The following is a 14863-nucleotide window of genomic DNA, read 5'->3' on the forward strand; positions in this document are numbered from 1 at the left end:
AATTCCATCTGAAGAATCCGTCTGTGTCACTAGTGATAAATATCCCCAAGTATTTGAATCCCCCAGTCACTTTGGAGAGTGGCCCGCCCTACAGTTCTCAAATTGGGCCATCCATAGAGTGGATAGAGCATCGACTTCCTCCAGTTATTGTGGAAACCGGAGTATGTCCCAAACAGGTCCAACTTGTGAGACAATCGCTCTACGGTCTGCTCAGGGTCAGCTATATACAATAAAACATCACTGCCATACAGGGATATGTGCTCCTCCCATGTGCCGTTCCAGTTGAGCCCCCAAAAAGGTGGCTCCTCACCCAGCAAGCAAACAGCTCCAGCGCTAGAGCATAGACCATTGGGGACAGTGGGCACTGTTGTTGAGTCCCTCGTTCCAAGCACAAAGCCATGGAAAATGTTCAACTTACCCTTCCTCTTGCAAGGGGCTCTGCATATAGCTGGTCTATCCAAGGCAAGAAGTATGGCCTGAAACCCATCCTCCCCAACAGCTCCCATATATATATATACCCTTTCCAGCGTATCAAATGTCTATGGAGAGGATCGCTTTTGGCTGTCCCACATTTTCGGTGTAGATCATGCAGACATAGGAAGCACGAAGGTTGAGGTGAGTGCTTTGGTCGGGCATGAAACCCGTTTGATTCGGATGTATTAGGGTCGTGATTACTTGCCTAAGTCATAGGGCCAGTGGTTTAGCCAGTATTTTTGTCTCAATGCTAAGGAATGATATTGGTCGATAAGACTCACACTCATCAGTCTGCTTGCCCTTTTTGGGGATCAGCACAATTATGGCAACACGTAAATTATATGGCAGTGTTCTCACTGCACAAGTCCCTTAAAACATAGCAAGACGATGAGGTGTGTGCCTGCTGGCCATACCATTGTAAAATTCTGCCAGGAAACCATTTGGTCCAGCCGCTTTGCCTGTATGTAGCTCCTTAAAAGCTTCTGCCACTTCCTTCTCAGTCAGAGGGGAGTGGAGTCAAATTTCGCACTATCGAGCTTTGGGTAGTCCAGGTATTGATATATGCTGTAAAAATCCACTGGTCTCTGTGGCCCCCCCCAGTGAGTTATGGCACCATAAAGGATTCAATATTATTCCGTGAACACTGCTGCAATTGCAGTTTGGTCCATCACAAGAACTTTGTCAGCCCCTTAAGTGACACCACCCAATTGTGCCCCCTCTCACATCTACTCAACCAGGCCAACAGCCTGCCTGCATTATCCCTGATTTCATTCATGCGTCGCTGCGAAGTCTCGAACCGGGTGCGGGCCTCGTTATGTGTGTTATCTAAAAATTCCTGTTGCTTGATATGAAGGGCGTGTTCACCAAATTCAACCTGCTTGCTGGAGTACTTCCATTCTAGAAGGAGAATATCTTCCTCTGGTTGCGCAGCTGCAGCCAAGTGCACTCTTCACAGGGCCGCCATAAGGGATATAACCTGGCCCCAGAAAATTTTGTTCAGTATACTCTCTGAGCTGCGTCTTCACCTTCCTGTTTTCAAGAACCTAAAGATCCAAGAGTCAAGGACGTCGGGTTTGCAGCTCCCAACCCACCAGATCCACCCACAAATGGGAGTGATCAGATATCCCCTGCTCACTATACTTCTTGAAGTAGGATACATTTCTAGGGCTGCTTTTTGAGCCCACCACAGCACAGACGAAGGAAAATTAAATTTCTCATATCTCTTAAAATATGCAGAATGCAAACTGGTAATTTTGAACACCATGCTCAAATAACATTGGGTTGTAGTAAGATGGATCAGAGGCTGGAAGGGGTGAATCAGTAGAAATCCTGTCCCAATATTAGAGAGGTCCTGTCCTTCACGGCACCCTTCACGAACAGTAGCAGCAATTCAAGTTAGGCCTCAGCCCTAAATAAGCAATAGACTGGAGCATAGCTAATCTCTGTGTGGAAGGATTCCCATAATTAATGCCAACTGATGGCAGCCCAACTCCAGGGTCAGGGGGTACTCCATACAGGAAGCTCACTCAGGGAATGTGTTTTGACTGGGTGGAGTGTTCTTTTGATATCTGGAGAGTCATCTGACACAGTAAGAAAGTAAGTACTAAAATATGTTCATTAAGTCAATTGTCCATAAACCTGTACACATTCTATAAAATTCCTTATCACAACATGTGATAATTGTCTAAGTTTCACAGATATAAAAATCCTCCTAACATCATGCAAATTGCGATTTAGATAGAATATCAATAGCATTATATTGAAGATTGTATATTTCTTCTTTAGAGGGCATATACAGAAACATCCTTTCATTAATTTTTACAGCCGTTTGTGGGACCCCCAATAATAAATTACATCCTAATATATATTTTAAAACAGCATGAATGAGTAAAAAGTCTGGCAAGTAAAAAATATAATGAAGTACACCATAATTTCCCATGGTCTGCAATGTCAACTTGATTGAGAATTTTTTGGATAAGTAAGTCATATTGTTTATCCTTGTTTATTAATATTCTATCTTCTAGCACATTTTTATATGGAAAAGGATCCCAAACTCCAACTGATGACAAATAACATTCTGATAGCATTTGTATGATTTAAAAGTGCCAATGCCAAAATAGGTTTGCTATGTTGTGCTTCCAGCCAACAAATCTAGAATAATTTATCTGAACTACCATCTAAAGAAAGTTTATTTTTACATTTTAGAAGAAGTATTCTAGCTTCTAGATCACGACAACAAGTACATTTCATAGCAAATACTTTGGATCATTGACCCTTTTGGAAGGTTTAGAATTGGTTTTAAACAGCCACTGTCCACATGATCTTAAATATCAGTTTTGGTATACAAATAGTTTCTGATCCTAAGTGCTAAAGGTGTAAACTTGTGCAAACATTCTTTCAGGATCAGGGTAAAAGACAGCCTCTCCCATAAATGAAGTTAAACTTCTCGGTTAAATATAACTGGAAAAAGTTTTTGGGTTTTAATAACATTTATATATTTGTTCCACTTTAGATTTCTGGAAACCAACAACCCTAAATATTTACATATTCTAACTTCCTCTACTTTTATCTTATCTAAAAACAAAGTAAAACAAGATACTTTTATTTCCAAAAGCTAATACTTTTGTTTTTTCCATGTTTACCTCTAAATAATTTTCCTTAAAAAATTCTGTTAGAATGTCAAGTTTTTTCTGAAGCTACCTTTGGGTGTAATCCAGTATAATAAGGTCATCAGCATACATTAAACAAGGTATCAGGATAGATCCCATTTTGGTGAAAAGGAACTTGGGGGATTTAATGGTTCTTGGGCTAGCCACACAAAAAACTTGAAACAAATCGGGGTTAAAATGAATCATTAGTATAATCCTTTACAAATATATATCTTTTCAGTAAGGCGATCAGGAGGATCAATTTCTACTCGAGTCTGGGTCGATGTGTGCAGTAAATAGTGGTTTTAGACCCCCTAAGTGCCTTCGAAGATAACAATTTACTCCTTTTTAAGTTCCAAAATTAAGTTTATTTAAGAGTAATAATTAATTAACAACTTCGGACATATAATCAATCATATAAGAGAATAAAAATAAGTAAATGAGTAAATAAAGAAATAAAGGATACTAATGATACATGGTTACATTGGATATGAAAAGAAAACACATTAAGAAATATGCAAATCTAAAGGCAAAGACAGATTGGTTAAATAAAGTATAGAACAAGAAGAAACTATAATGTAATTTCAATATAATATCATGTAGGTAGTACTAAATAGGTATATAACGCAATGTTAATACAAAATAAAGGAAGTCAAGGAGGCTTAGCAACTTCCTGTAATGAAGGTTGGGGAATAAAGGATCTTTTCGCACTACTATCCAAAAATTGTGTGACAGGAGACCATAGGTGTAATCGCTTTGTGGTGAGCGAGATTGGATGGACAAGAGCCGTGTCTAAACTGTGATTGTAGATAAATAAACAGTATTCCAACAGGTAATAGTATAAGACAAATAAGCATGTATGCAGCAAGTATTACAATAACAAAAATAAGGAGGCCACTATTCAATTGATTTTACGATTGTTAATCATCTTATATTTCTTCAGAAAAGATTTTTCATGGTCGGGCATATACAGTTATAGCAGCACTGTATCGAACAATTTGTGTGACAACCATAATGCACTTGGTGCTCAAGAACGTGTAAGTGAAGAACGTGGCGACGCAAGTGATAAGGTGAACAGCGTGGACGGCGCACAGGGAACAGTAGTGAAAATAATATACAGTGGGTGGCTCAAGTATGGTGACAAAATGACATCACTGTATTAGGTAATTTGCAATTTATATTGAGCCACAATGGACGGTGCACCTAGTATTGCGCTGCAGAGTCGACGGGGTTTCGATCCTCTTGATTTGGGGTCGTCATCAGGACATGGTTGTCTTGCTTGTGAAGTGCTGGATTGCGAGCGGATATAAGGGGGTTATCCGTCTTCAGCAAAGGGCAATGTTTCTGCAAGGAGGCAGGGTTTCCGATGTGCAAGAGGTCGTCTTAGTCTCGGCCATGCGAGGGGCACAGGTCCTGTGTCAATCAGGGAGTCTGCGGTGGAGTAAATCCGGGTGCTTGTGGTTGTCAGCGACCTAATCTGTGATTGTGGCATATAGCATACGAGCAGGCGAGATATGACAATTTGGAAGTATCTTTCCAATTCTTTGTTATCTGTGGAAAGGCAGCTGCTAATGGTAAATCAATGATTCATATTTGTGATTTTTTTTTGCCAATCAGAGGACAAGCTACCTAAGAAAATATTATTTAAAGGACAAGGGTGCTGTGGTCTTGAAAATGGTAGTAATGTAAGACCAAACCTTTTCCCAAAATTTGAAGACAAATGGGCATGTAAACAGCATATGTTTTAAGTCGGCAATGTCGTGAGAGCAAGCCCAGCATTTACTTGAAGTAGCAGCATGTATCCTGTGTAAATGTGCGGGTGTAAAAAGCAGTCTGCTATAGATAAAAAAGATTGTTTGGGTGGTGCTTGCCGCTCTGAAGGATTTCCTTATTTTTAGCCATATTTTGTTCCATAAAGAGATGCGCCAATCAACTCCCAAGAGATCTCTGTTTTACTCCTTAACCTCCCTCTGTCTACCGTATCAAAAGCTATGCAGAAGTCCATGCAGCAACATCACAACTAATGATTTCTCTAAATGGACTTATTTACAACTGCGCACAGGGCAAAGCAATTATTGATTGTCGAGTGGTCTGCCAAAAAGCCTCCTTGTTTTATAGGTAAATAATTGCTTTCATAAACCCAATCTTCAACCTTGGAGAGCAGAATTGTTGTAAAGAGTTTCTCAGAATGGTCTAAAAGGCTAAGTAGCCTGTAATTCATAGGAACTCCTTTCTGCAATAATGGTTTAATTACCAACCCCCCTCCAAGATTTGGGGATGTTTCCCATTCCTGCTATTCCTGTTTGGAAACCAAAATCAGCTTGGCATAAATATTCAGACTAGCCACTCACTGCAGGAGGCATTGATTACAATGGGGCCATGGGGCATCCGTGGATCATGGCAGCCCATTGTGCCTAGTCTGCAGCCTGCTGGAGAAATGCCAGAGTGGCAGAATGGCCAATTCAGCTCAGCAGTATCCACCGAAATAAAAAATTGAGAGAACCAGTATTTTTCTAAGCATGGTGACCACCCTTTTTTGGGGCTTGCTTATAACAGGCCTCAAATGGTAAAGCTCCCTGAGAGCTCCTCTGCCAATTGGTTCAGCCAGTTACTCCAGGGATCGTAACCACAAAAGAATAATTTGATCAGCGGACACTCCTGGCATGTACGGAGCCATGAAGGCCCTTTTCAGTGCGCAGGTGCCCCGTTTGGAACTGTGAGAGGGTTTGGACCCTTGCTTTCAAGGGAGGGGCCACTACATTTGAAACATCCAAATTGTTATATTTGGCTCCACATACATCACTACCAATAACTTAAGGGCTTATTAAGCTGGTGGGCAGACATCAGTACGCCCGCCATCATAACGGTGATGGGACCGCCTGCCAGATGTGCGGCGGTCCCACCCGCTCAATTAGGATGCGCCCGCCACATTGGCAGGCGCATCCTGGCCTTTTCACATTGTGGACGGTGCTGCTGGCTGCAGCACCGTACGCAATGTGAAAATGCCACGATGTGCATTTCCATGCACAACGTGGCAGGCACCATGCAGTACCTGCCACCTTGTACACTGAAATGTAGGCATGGTACCCCCCCAGTGCATTCCCCCCCACAGAGGGGGCCCATAACGGGTCCCCAAAGCCAGTCTCTGCCTACCTTTTTGCAGCAGATTATCCGCCGCAAAAAGACAGGCAGAAGGGCTCATCCTAATCACTATGGCAGTGCATGCAAGGCACTGCCGCAATGATGCATTGGTTCCGGGTTCCGCAAGGTGGGTGGAAATGGGGAAACATCCTTTACAACGCAACATTTACCACGCAGTGCCTTTACGACGCAACTATTACAACGCATGTCATTACAACGCATAGCGCTGGGGGGCGCTCTAGGATAGGGATAGATTTAATTTACTATCCAACATATTGGGGAGAGGGGTTGGCCTAACGGCTAAGGCGCTCGACCTCGGACCTGGGGATCTGGGTTTGAGTCTCGGTAACGACGCCAAAAACCCCCTGTGATTCTGGGCAAATCACTTAATCTCCCCGTGCCTAAAATGAAAGTGTGTCCTCATGTAACGTAACTGGTGCTATGTAAAGCGCTCTGATAACTGATTCGGTTCAGTTCTAGTTCGCGCTATATAAAACTCTGCAAAAAAAAACAAAAAAAACCACCTTCCCTACTATCCACGAGGACTGGAGTTGGAATAGTAAATTAAACTATTCACTATCCAGCACCCGTAGCGCTATGCGTTGTAAAGGCATGCGTTGTAAAAACTGCGTTGTAAAGGCATGCGTGGTAAAAGCATGCGTTGTAATGTCATACATCCGTGGAAATGGACCGCCTTGTGGGACCATGGTGGACGGACTTTCCGTCCGACGCGGAACCAATGTGATTCCCACCGCCATCCTAATTTGGCGGTGGGTGAATCACATTGTGGCGGCAGGATCGCCACCGCTGGCCCGGTGGTTGCAATCCTCCCGCCATCATAATGAGCCCCTTACTACTTTTGTCAGGCACAATTCAGTAAGTCACTAATGTGCATGTTGGATCTTCCGGCAAAACCTACCCTGGCTTATTTCATATCAGTTGGCCTGACTCACAATTCTGCCTATTTGTTCTAGATTATCCTTCTTGCATTTGCCCCAATGATGCCCTTCCCTTTTGCTTATCTGGCAGCCATTGCTTACCTCCCGACCATCGCATGTTGACGGAACAGCCTCATGCACTCATAGTTAGTCGCTCCTTAATTACAGCTCCCTTTTGCATACTCTTCTGCTCTCTTCCCACGAAGTATGCTGCCATCCTCTTCATCTTTGTTTCATTTGAGAGATGATTACTTCAATATCCTGATGCATCCCACTTGAGTCAGTGTATCACTACATAGTAGTGACGTTATCCTGCCTTCCCGCTCCCCCAGTCCCTAGGCTGAGCAGTCTGGGCATCCAAACAGACCCAGGATAAGTGGGGGATGTCAATCCATCTGTCCTCACGGGGTGTCCCTGGCACATTATGCTTACCCTCATGACTGTAGCTGAGCTCATAACGGGCCTCACTCTCACCCAAGGCATCTGAAACTCAGCTTCTTTCCCTTGATTTCCCTTTATTGGCAACTTCCCCATGCTCGCCTCCTCTGTCATTGCTTCTGGGTCTCTTGTTTCTCACTTGCATCCTTTGTCGCTGGCCTTGTCTATACTTGCACTACTTGGTTGTGGAAGAGAGAATCTTTGGATTCATTGTGCCTAATATGATTTGCACACACTATGGAACAACCTAATTTTCCTACCATTACCTGCTGTTTCCGTTTACTGATGCTGTTGATCTGCTTGACCTAACCTAATTGCTCGAAGCGGGCATCCACAGCTGCCTCACTGGTGGGTCATGTGCTGTGGACCTAGCCCCCCACTCTAGGTATCTTATCAACATGGGGAGTCTATGAGTGGCTGACCCTTTGGGTGCAGGAGGTCTTATTGCTTACCAAGCATGGTTAGGACCCTCATGCATGCCCTACAGCTGTCTTTCACCAGGGGAAAGCCTGGTCCAATGCCAGCATCTAGTGGAGACCAGGCCTCTGCGCAACCCCCAAGATGTGGAGTGAATAGGGCCTCTTGGGCACACATGCAATCCCCCTACCTAGTTTCCTATCTCTCTTTTCAATACACCCTTGAATCGGTCAGACTACCAAGCTAAGCAGTAATCACCAGAAAAAGCTCAATAGACCTTTGTGTGAGTTGTCCAGATCACACACTCCTAGCTCGGTTAAACAAACACAATCTGAGAAAATGGGCACAGATACGTGTACGTTGGCCAGCCATTCTGCCTGGGCACATAATTCCATTTGAACCTAAAGACACAGGGCCTCATTTATGAGGCTCCTTGCGCCATCGGAACGCCACTTTTTGTGACGTTCCGTGGCGCAGAAGCCTGCGTGATATTTATCAGGCAGCACTAAGCCACTTTTTTTGTCTTAACCCCTTCGATGCTCATGACGGAACGGTTCCGTCATGAGCGTCGGTTGAGCTGTGCTCATGACGGAACCTTTCCGTCATGAGCCCATAGGCTCATTAGAACGTTCAGCACAGCGCAGGAATCTGCGCCGCGCTGAAGGTGTTAATGAAGCCTGATAAATACCAGTCCCTTTAACGCAGTGTTCTGCGTTGAAGGGGCGTGCAATGGGTGTTGCTGGTGGCGTTCCCAGCAACATCCATGGCAATTTGACTCTGCCCCAGATTTACGAGAAATCGTAAATCTGAGGCAGTGCCAAAAGCTTAGGCACAACGGGGAGAAATATCTTTATGTCTCCATATTTTTCCTTTTTCATTGTGTGCTGCATTCTGCAGCACACATAGAAAGAGGAAAAGCCTTTTGTGATTTTTTTTTGTACAGAAAGGTTTCCCTTCCTGTCCAAAATAATCATCCTTGCAACGCAGGCACCCTTGCATCATTGTACAAAGTTGCCTGCGTTGGCGCAGGCAGCCCATTGTGCGCCGGCGCAGGGAAATAGGACAGGAATGCGCCGTATCTTCTAGATACGGCGCATTTCTGCCCTTTTCTTTTGCTGTAGGGAAGTGCAGCAGGAAGGCCTGCTTCGCTGCCCTACAGCAACACCTCATAAATGAGGCCCACAGCTTGCAAGGTTTAACAAGAGCATTTTTAAACTAGGAAAAATCATGAAAAAAAGCTGTGTAGGTCGAAAGAAATGATAGTCAACTAAATTCAGTACTGATTACATTGGACTTTAGTTATTGTCTATTTATCTTAAAAATATAGTTTTTATGCTTTCAGATGCCAGCTGATTGGGAACGGACAAGTCAGATCTATAAACAGAGTCCACAGAATGGCGATGGCTTCAATTTATCTGGCGGCTACAGCAATGGGTCACTTGTGGCTGATGAGGAATCACAAGAGTTTGATGACCTAATATTTGCCTTAAAGGCAGGTGAGTATCTTTGTCCCTGACGTACATCCAAGACTCATGATGTAAAATGTAAGTGATCTAGATATAAGAATGCCGCAATTCAAGTGTATAATGTGTATTCAAATTACAGTAAATACAGTGTTGCTTTCAATCTCGTGAATTTTGCATTTTTGCCTCTGACAACTGCATTCACCCAATACAGTGTGTTCGGAATATTTTGCAGGGCCTTAACATGTTTATGAAGTAATTTCACATAGCAGCTTTAGTTTCACATAGAAGGCACATGGATGACTAGCTTAGAATAGTTTTTCATAGTTTAAAAAAGTATTCCAACATGGTCACTGTTAATATGCATGGTTATTTGCATACACATGACGGCTATCATGGAATGCTTCTGCTTTATGACACAATATTCCAAGATGTCGGCCGTTCAGGCACATGCATAGTGGGCATCTTGAAATGGTTTTTCTTTTCAATTAAGGAAAATGGTTCCAGGATCGCTGCCCTTCATGTGCACATACAGTGACCCTATTGGGATGTTTTTTTATTAAAGAAAACATTTAAAATTAGGACAGCAGCCGATACAGCAGAAATCATGTATGGTAAGTAGACGTGTTAGGACTCTTTTGAATAGCGATAGTCATAAATGGGGATATTGAAATAAAATGTTTGCACATCTTTAAAAAAATGTATTAACTCAAAGTTAAACCACTTGTTTTCCAGAGACAGGGTTTACTCAGGGTTTCAGTTAATTCAACAGATGCCTGAATGTACTTAGACATCTTCCTTAACAATTTAGTGATATTCAATTCTAATTTTAAGAAACAAAAAAGAGTAATATTAAAAACTCTGCACTTAAACTTTGGTATACAGAATGTAAAACTAAATTAGATTAGGTGTTCATAGTGCTATGGTAAAAGTTTGTTCAACAAGAAAGTTAGGATTAAATGATAATGTTCCATTTGATATAAATTAATAATGCTTTTGGGAGAGGGGTTCATGTTAATGCCACACAGTCCCTTGATACTCTTCTAAAAAGAGGCCAACCAAATAATACATTACTTTACAGGGGCGCGGATACCTGCCACACTAATAGAGCTATGTATTTTGAGACATGGGGGGTAAAGTGTGAGAGCAGAGTCAATACTTGCAGGTCTATGGTGCAAGACTCAAACCCAAAGTGACCAGATGGGCTATCACAGAAGTTATTTGCATCCTGTATGTGTGTGCTGCCGTGTACTAGACTAATGCTCCATATTGTCTCCTGTAGTGGAAATTTGGGGAGCATCATAAGGCCACAAAATATAACACACCATTGCTAGTCTAGCTGGGGAAGGAATAGTGGGGATCCAAACTCCTAATGACTTCACATGGTTTGCAATGATGGTGAATGATATCTTTCTGGGTGCACAACTGCTGAATTTTTGTGCTTCATCTAAATAAGGGTGTTGCCACAAGACTGGGCTGTTGGGGACTCTTACTGTTCCTTGTCACTTCTCTCTCCAAGGTATGTTCATAGTGCCACAGCCATTCTTCATGCCCCAGTCCAAAATGGCTGGTCTGGCTACGAAGAAATAGGGAGGACCCCACGCCTAATCAGTGCCACGCTTCAACAAGTAGGGCAGTGCACGACTTTGTGGGTGCCTGCCTGCTATTCCTTTATGTTACAGCTGCAGTTGTTACAGCAAGAAATTATTTCTGCAAGACGATTGCTCTCACCCGATATCCTCTCGTTAAGAGTGTTGCTTCATAGATTGATCATTCTTGTAATACTGTTGCTGATATTCCCAGTAATACCTCACTGTCCCATTTATTTTCCCAGAGATTTTGCCTTCCTTGAGCTGGTGAAATCTGAGGTAGGAAAGTATTAGGCATGCTATGAATTTGGTGACCTTTTAATTTTGATGAGGCAGGTAGCAGGAGTTACCAGATCAGCTGAATTTAAGGACCACCTTGTAAGGAGCACTAGTTTGACTGGGGAAAGGGATATTCCACCCATTATGAATTATGTATTTTCTGGTTCCCATCTACTGTTTTTTTGCACAGCAGTTGCCAGTATGGCAGTCATAATGGAACCATTTTTAGAGTTGTGGTTCTGGCCACCAGCATCACCTTTCAGGCAGAGAGGTTTTGAAAAATACCACTAATACTTAGGGGCTCACTACGATGGTGAAAGGCCCGCCACCGCCAGCCATGAGGTGGCGGGCCCTCTGCCTTCGAATTGCCTATTTCCCCCGACACATTAGGATGGCGGGGGAAATCTTTCCGCAAGCGTGGCGGGCGCAAAGACTCCCCGTCACACTTCCCACCACAGGCAATCGTCTTGATTACCTGGCAGAGAGGATAGGACCGGGGAAATGGTAGCGGTGCCTAGTAGGCACGCCTGCCAGATTACAATGCTGGAGTCAGCCAGCCTTTCCATGGCGGTAGAAGCGCCATGGAAAGGCTGGCAGTGCTCGCAACCCACACTCCCAGGTTTATTCGTATTACTCGGGAGCACACGCCCTACATGTGCGTCTAGACCGGTACATGATCTCTAGTGAGCTCCTACCCAATGTCGCGGACACCTGTTACATGGGACGCACACACTCCGACCACAACCCGCACCTCTTGGACCTGATGTGGGACCAACCCAGACCACCAATACCCACATGGCGGTTACAATCCGACCTCTTACTAGACAGTACATTTAGGAGTTCCATATGCACGCAGACAGCACACTATTTCGAGGACAACGCAGGCTCGGCATCGACTCCCCAGATAGAATGGGACGCGTTCAAAGTGGTCCTCCGGGGTCAATGCCTGGGCACACAGGCCCATTCCCGACGGCAATTGGAAGCGGATCTCCGACGCATAGAATCAGACTTGCTACGACTAGAGCAGACGACGGCCACAGACCCCAACACTGACCTATTACAGGCGCGGGCGGAACACGACAAACTGATTGACAGGCTGAAAAACATCAACTACAAGGCTCACTCAGCCCGCTCACATCACGCTGGAGACAAACCCGGCAAACTGCTGGTTTGGCTGATACAACGCGAGAATCATATGACGCCAGTGACGGCGATACAATCGCTAGTTGGTCCAATAGTCTACACACAGGCGCAGATTCACGAAGCCTTTGCGACGCATTACAGCGCGCTTTACAAATCCCGTCTGCTGACCACACAGCCTATCATCTCTGCGTATCTAGAGAATATCATGTTGCCTGCCCTGACAGACGACCAGCGGGACGACCTGGGGTCGCCGTTGCTGGCGGAGGACCTTCGCGAGGCATTCTTTGCCCTCTCGAATGGCAAGGCGCCGGGCCCCGATGGCCTGCCGGCGGAATACTATAAGGCGTGCTCAGACATCCTGATTCCGGAGCTCCTACGGGTCTATGCGACGGCGTTGGAGGACATGACCCTACCCCGGTCAATGAATGAGGCAACGTTAGTATCCCTGTTAAAACCGGGCAGAGATGACACACTCCTCGGCTCCTATCGACCCCTAGCATTGCTAAACACTGATTATAAGATACTGGCCTCAACTCTCGCCCGACGGCTCGCGGGTCTGGTGCCTGACTTGATACACACTGACCAGAATGGCTTTGTGCCCACCAGATGCACCTCTCACAACATACGGAGGCTTTTCCGAATACAAACATACGCGACGCAAGACTGGCCTCGGTCGGGCTGCCTGGTCCTTGATCTAGAGAAGGCATTCGACTCGCTCGAGTGGCCTTACCTACTGGCCGTATTGCGCAAATTCGATCTAGGGGATGACTATATTGAACTAGTGGGGCTGCTATACAGACACCCAACGGTGCGAGTCCGCACAGGCGGGCTGTTATCTGATGCCATCAAGGTGCAGCGCGGCACCAGACAAGGCTGCCCCTTATCCCCATTGCTCTTTTCACTAGCAATTGAGCCCCTAGCTGCACTACTGCGCAATAAGGGCTTACACTGGGGAATCCCGCTGGCGGATGGCACACACATAGTCTCGCTATATGCAGACGACCTCCTTTTGTACGTCAGGGACCTTACTCGCATACCGCCAGACCTTTCGGAGATCTTCAGGTCCTTTGAGACCATGTCAGGCCTCAAGGTAAACTGGTCCAAGTCAGGGGCGTACTCGTTCAACCCGGACATCCCGGACCCTAGCATCGAGATCAATGGTGAGCGACTGCCATGGCACCACACTACGTTCAAATACCTAGGAGTGCAAGTATACAGGACGCCACATGACATACTGGATGGCAACCTGACACGTGCCATAGCGTCCATTAGGTCCCAGATTGCCTTTTGGAAGTCCCTGCCGCTCAATGTCCCGAGCAGAGTGACGCTGACGAAAATGATCGTTCTCCCCCGGCTTTTATATTATTTCGCAAATATACCAGTATATGTGCGAGCGCACACCTTCAGAGAGTTGGCCTCCATGATCAGGGACCTGATATGGAACACCGGGCGACCCAGAGTGGCACTCAAAAAACTACACGCTCCAGTCAACGAGGGTGGCCTCGCGGTACCGAACCTCAAACTTTACTATCTAGCAGCCCAGCTACAATGGGTCACTGCCTGGCTAGCGGGAAACCGCCTGGAGGACACGGCCACGACTGCGGACGTGCTATCCCCCACACAAATCCATACCCTATTCCACCCCCTGACGCACCCGAGGAGGTCAACTCAACTCCATGTAGGTGTAGCGGTACGATGTTATATCAGAAGCCTGCGGCTTACGAGACTGACTAAACCATATGCCCCGGCTCTCCCACTATTGGGCACCCCATGACTGCCTCCATAGTCACGGAAACGGCGCTGGAGCACTGGACACGAACTGGAGTGGACACCATGGAAGACCTATACGCTGACGGCGTCCTGATACCGTTCGCGACACTGGCTGCTGACACAGGCCTCCCACCAGGGCAGTTTTTACAGCACACCTCCTTACTTTTAGCATACACGAAGCGGTGGGGCAGCATCAGCACAGAACTACCCACACATCAATTGATTCAGAGCCTACATGTCATGGGAAACGGCACACACGTGGTGCACTGGCTTCATCAGGCGCTATTGTCACATACGCAGCACTCGTTGCAACCGCTCCGTGACAAGTGGGCCACTGACAGGGGGAGGGACTGGACAGACAAGGAGTGGAAAACGATACTGCTAGGCCCCAGACACGTTCCCCGCAACGCACGCTTCAAACTGATTCAGTTCTACATACTGCACAGAGCGTACCTCTCCCCCAATAAAATCAATCAATACTTCCCGGGAGCTGCAGCCAGCTGCCCCAGATGTGCACTGGAAGGAGCAGATCTGCTACACATGCTATGGCAGTGCCCACTGAT

General features: G+C 45.6%; 1 protein-coding gene across 1 annotated transcript in view; it reads left to right on the forward strand.

Moving 5' to 3' along the window:
* ADGRV1 (adhesion G protein-coupled receptor V1) overlaps positions 1-14863 on the forward strand; it is a 2034994-nt gene that overhangs the window by 1961166 nt on the left and 58965 nt on the right. Inside the window, exon 89 of the mRNA XM_078677778.1 lies at positions 9399-9552. Within this exon, the coding sequence (XP_078533904.1) occupies positions 9399-9552 (154 nt within the window). The remainder of the gene's footprint in view (positions 1-9398; positions 9553-14863) is intronic.

This window comes from Lissotriton helveticus, chromosome 2_1 (assembly GCF_964261635.1).
Source record: "Lissotriton helveticus chromosome 2_1, aLisHel1.1, whole genome shotgun sequence".
Classification (NCBI taxonomy): domain Eukaryota; kingdom Metazoa; phylum Chordata; class Amphibia; order Caudata; family Salamandridae; genus Lissotriton; species Lissotriton helveticus.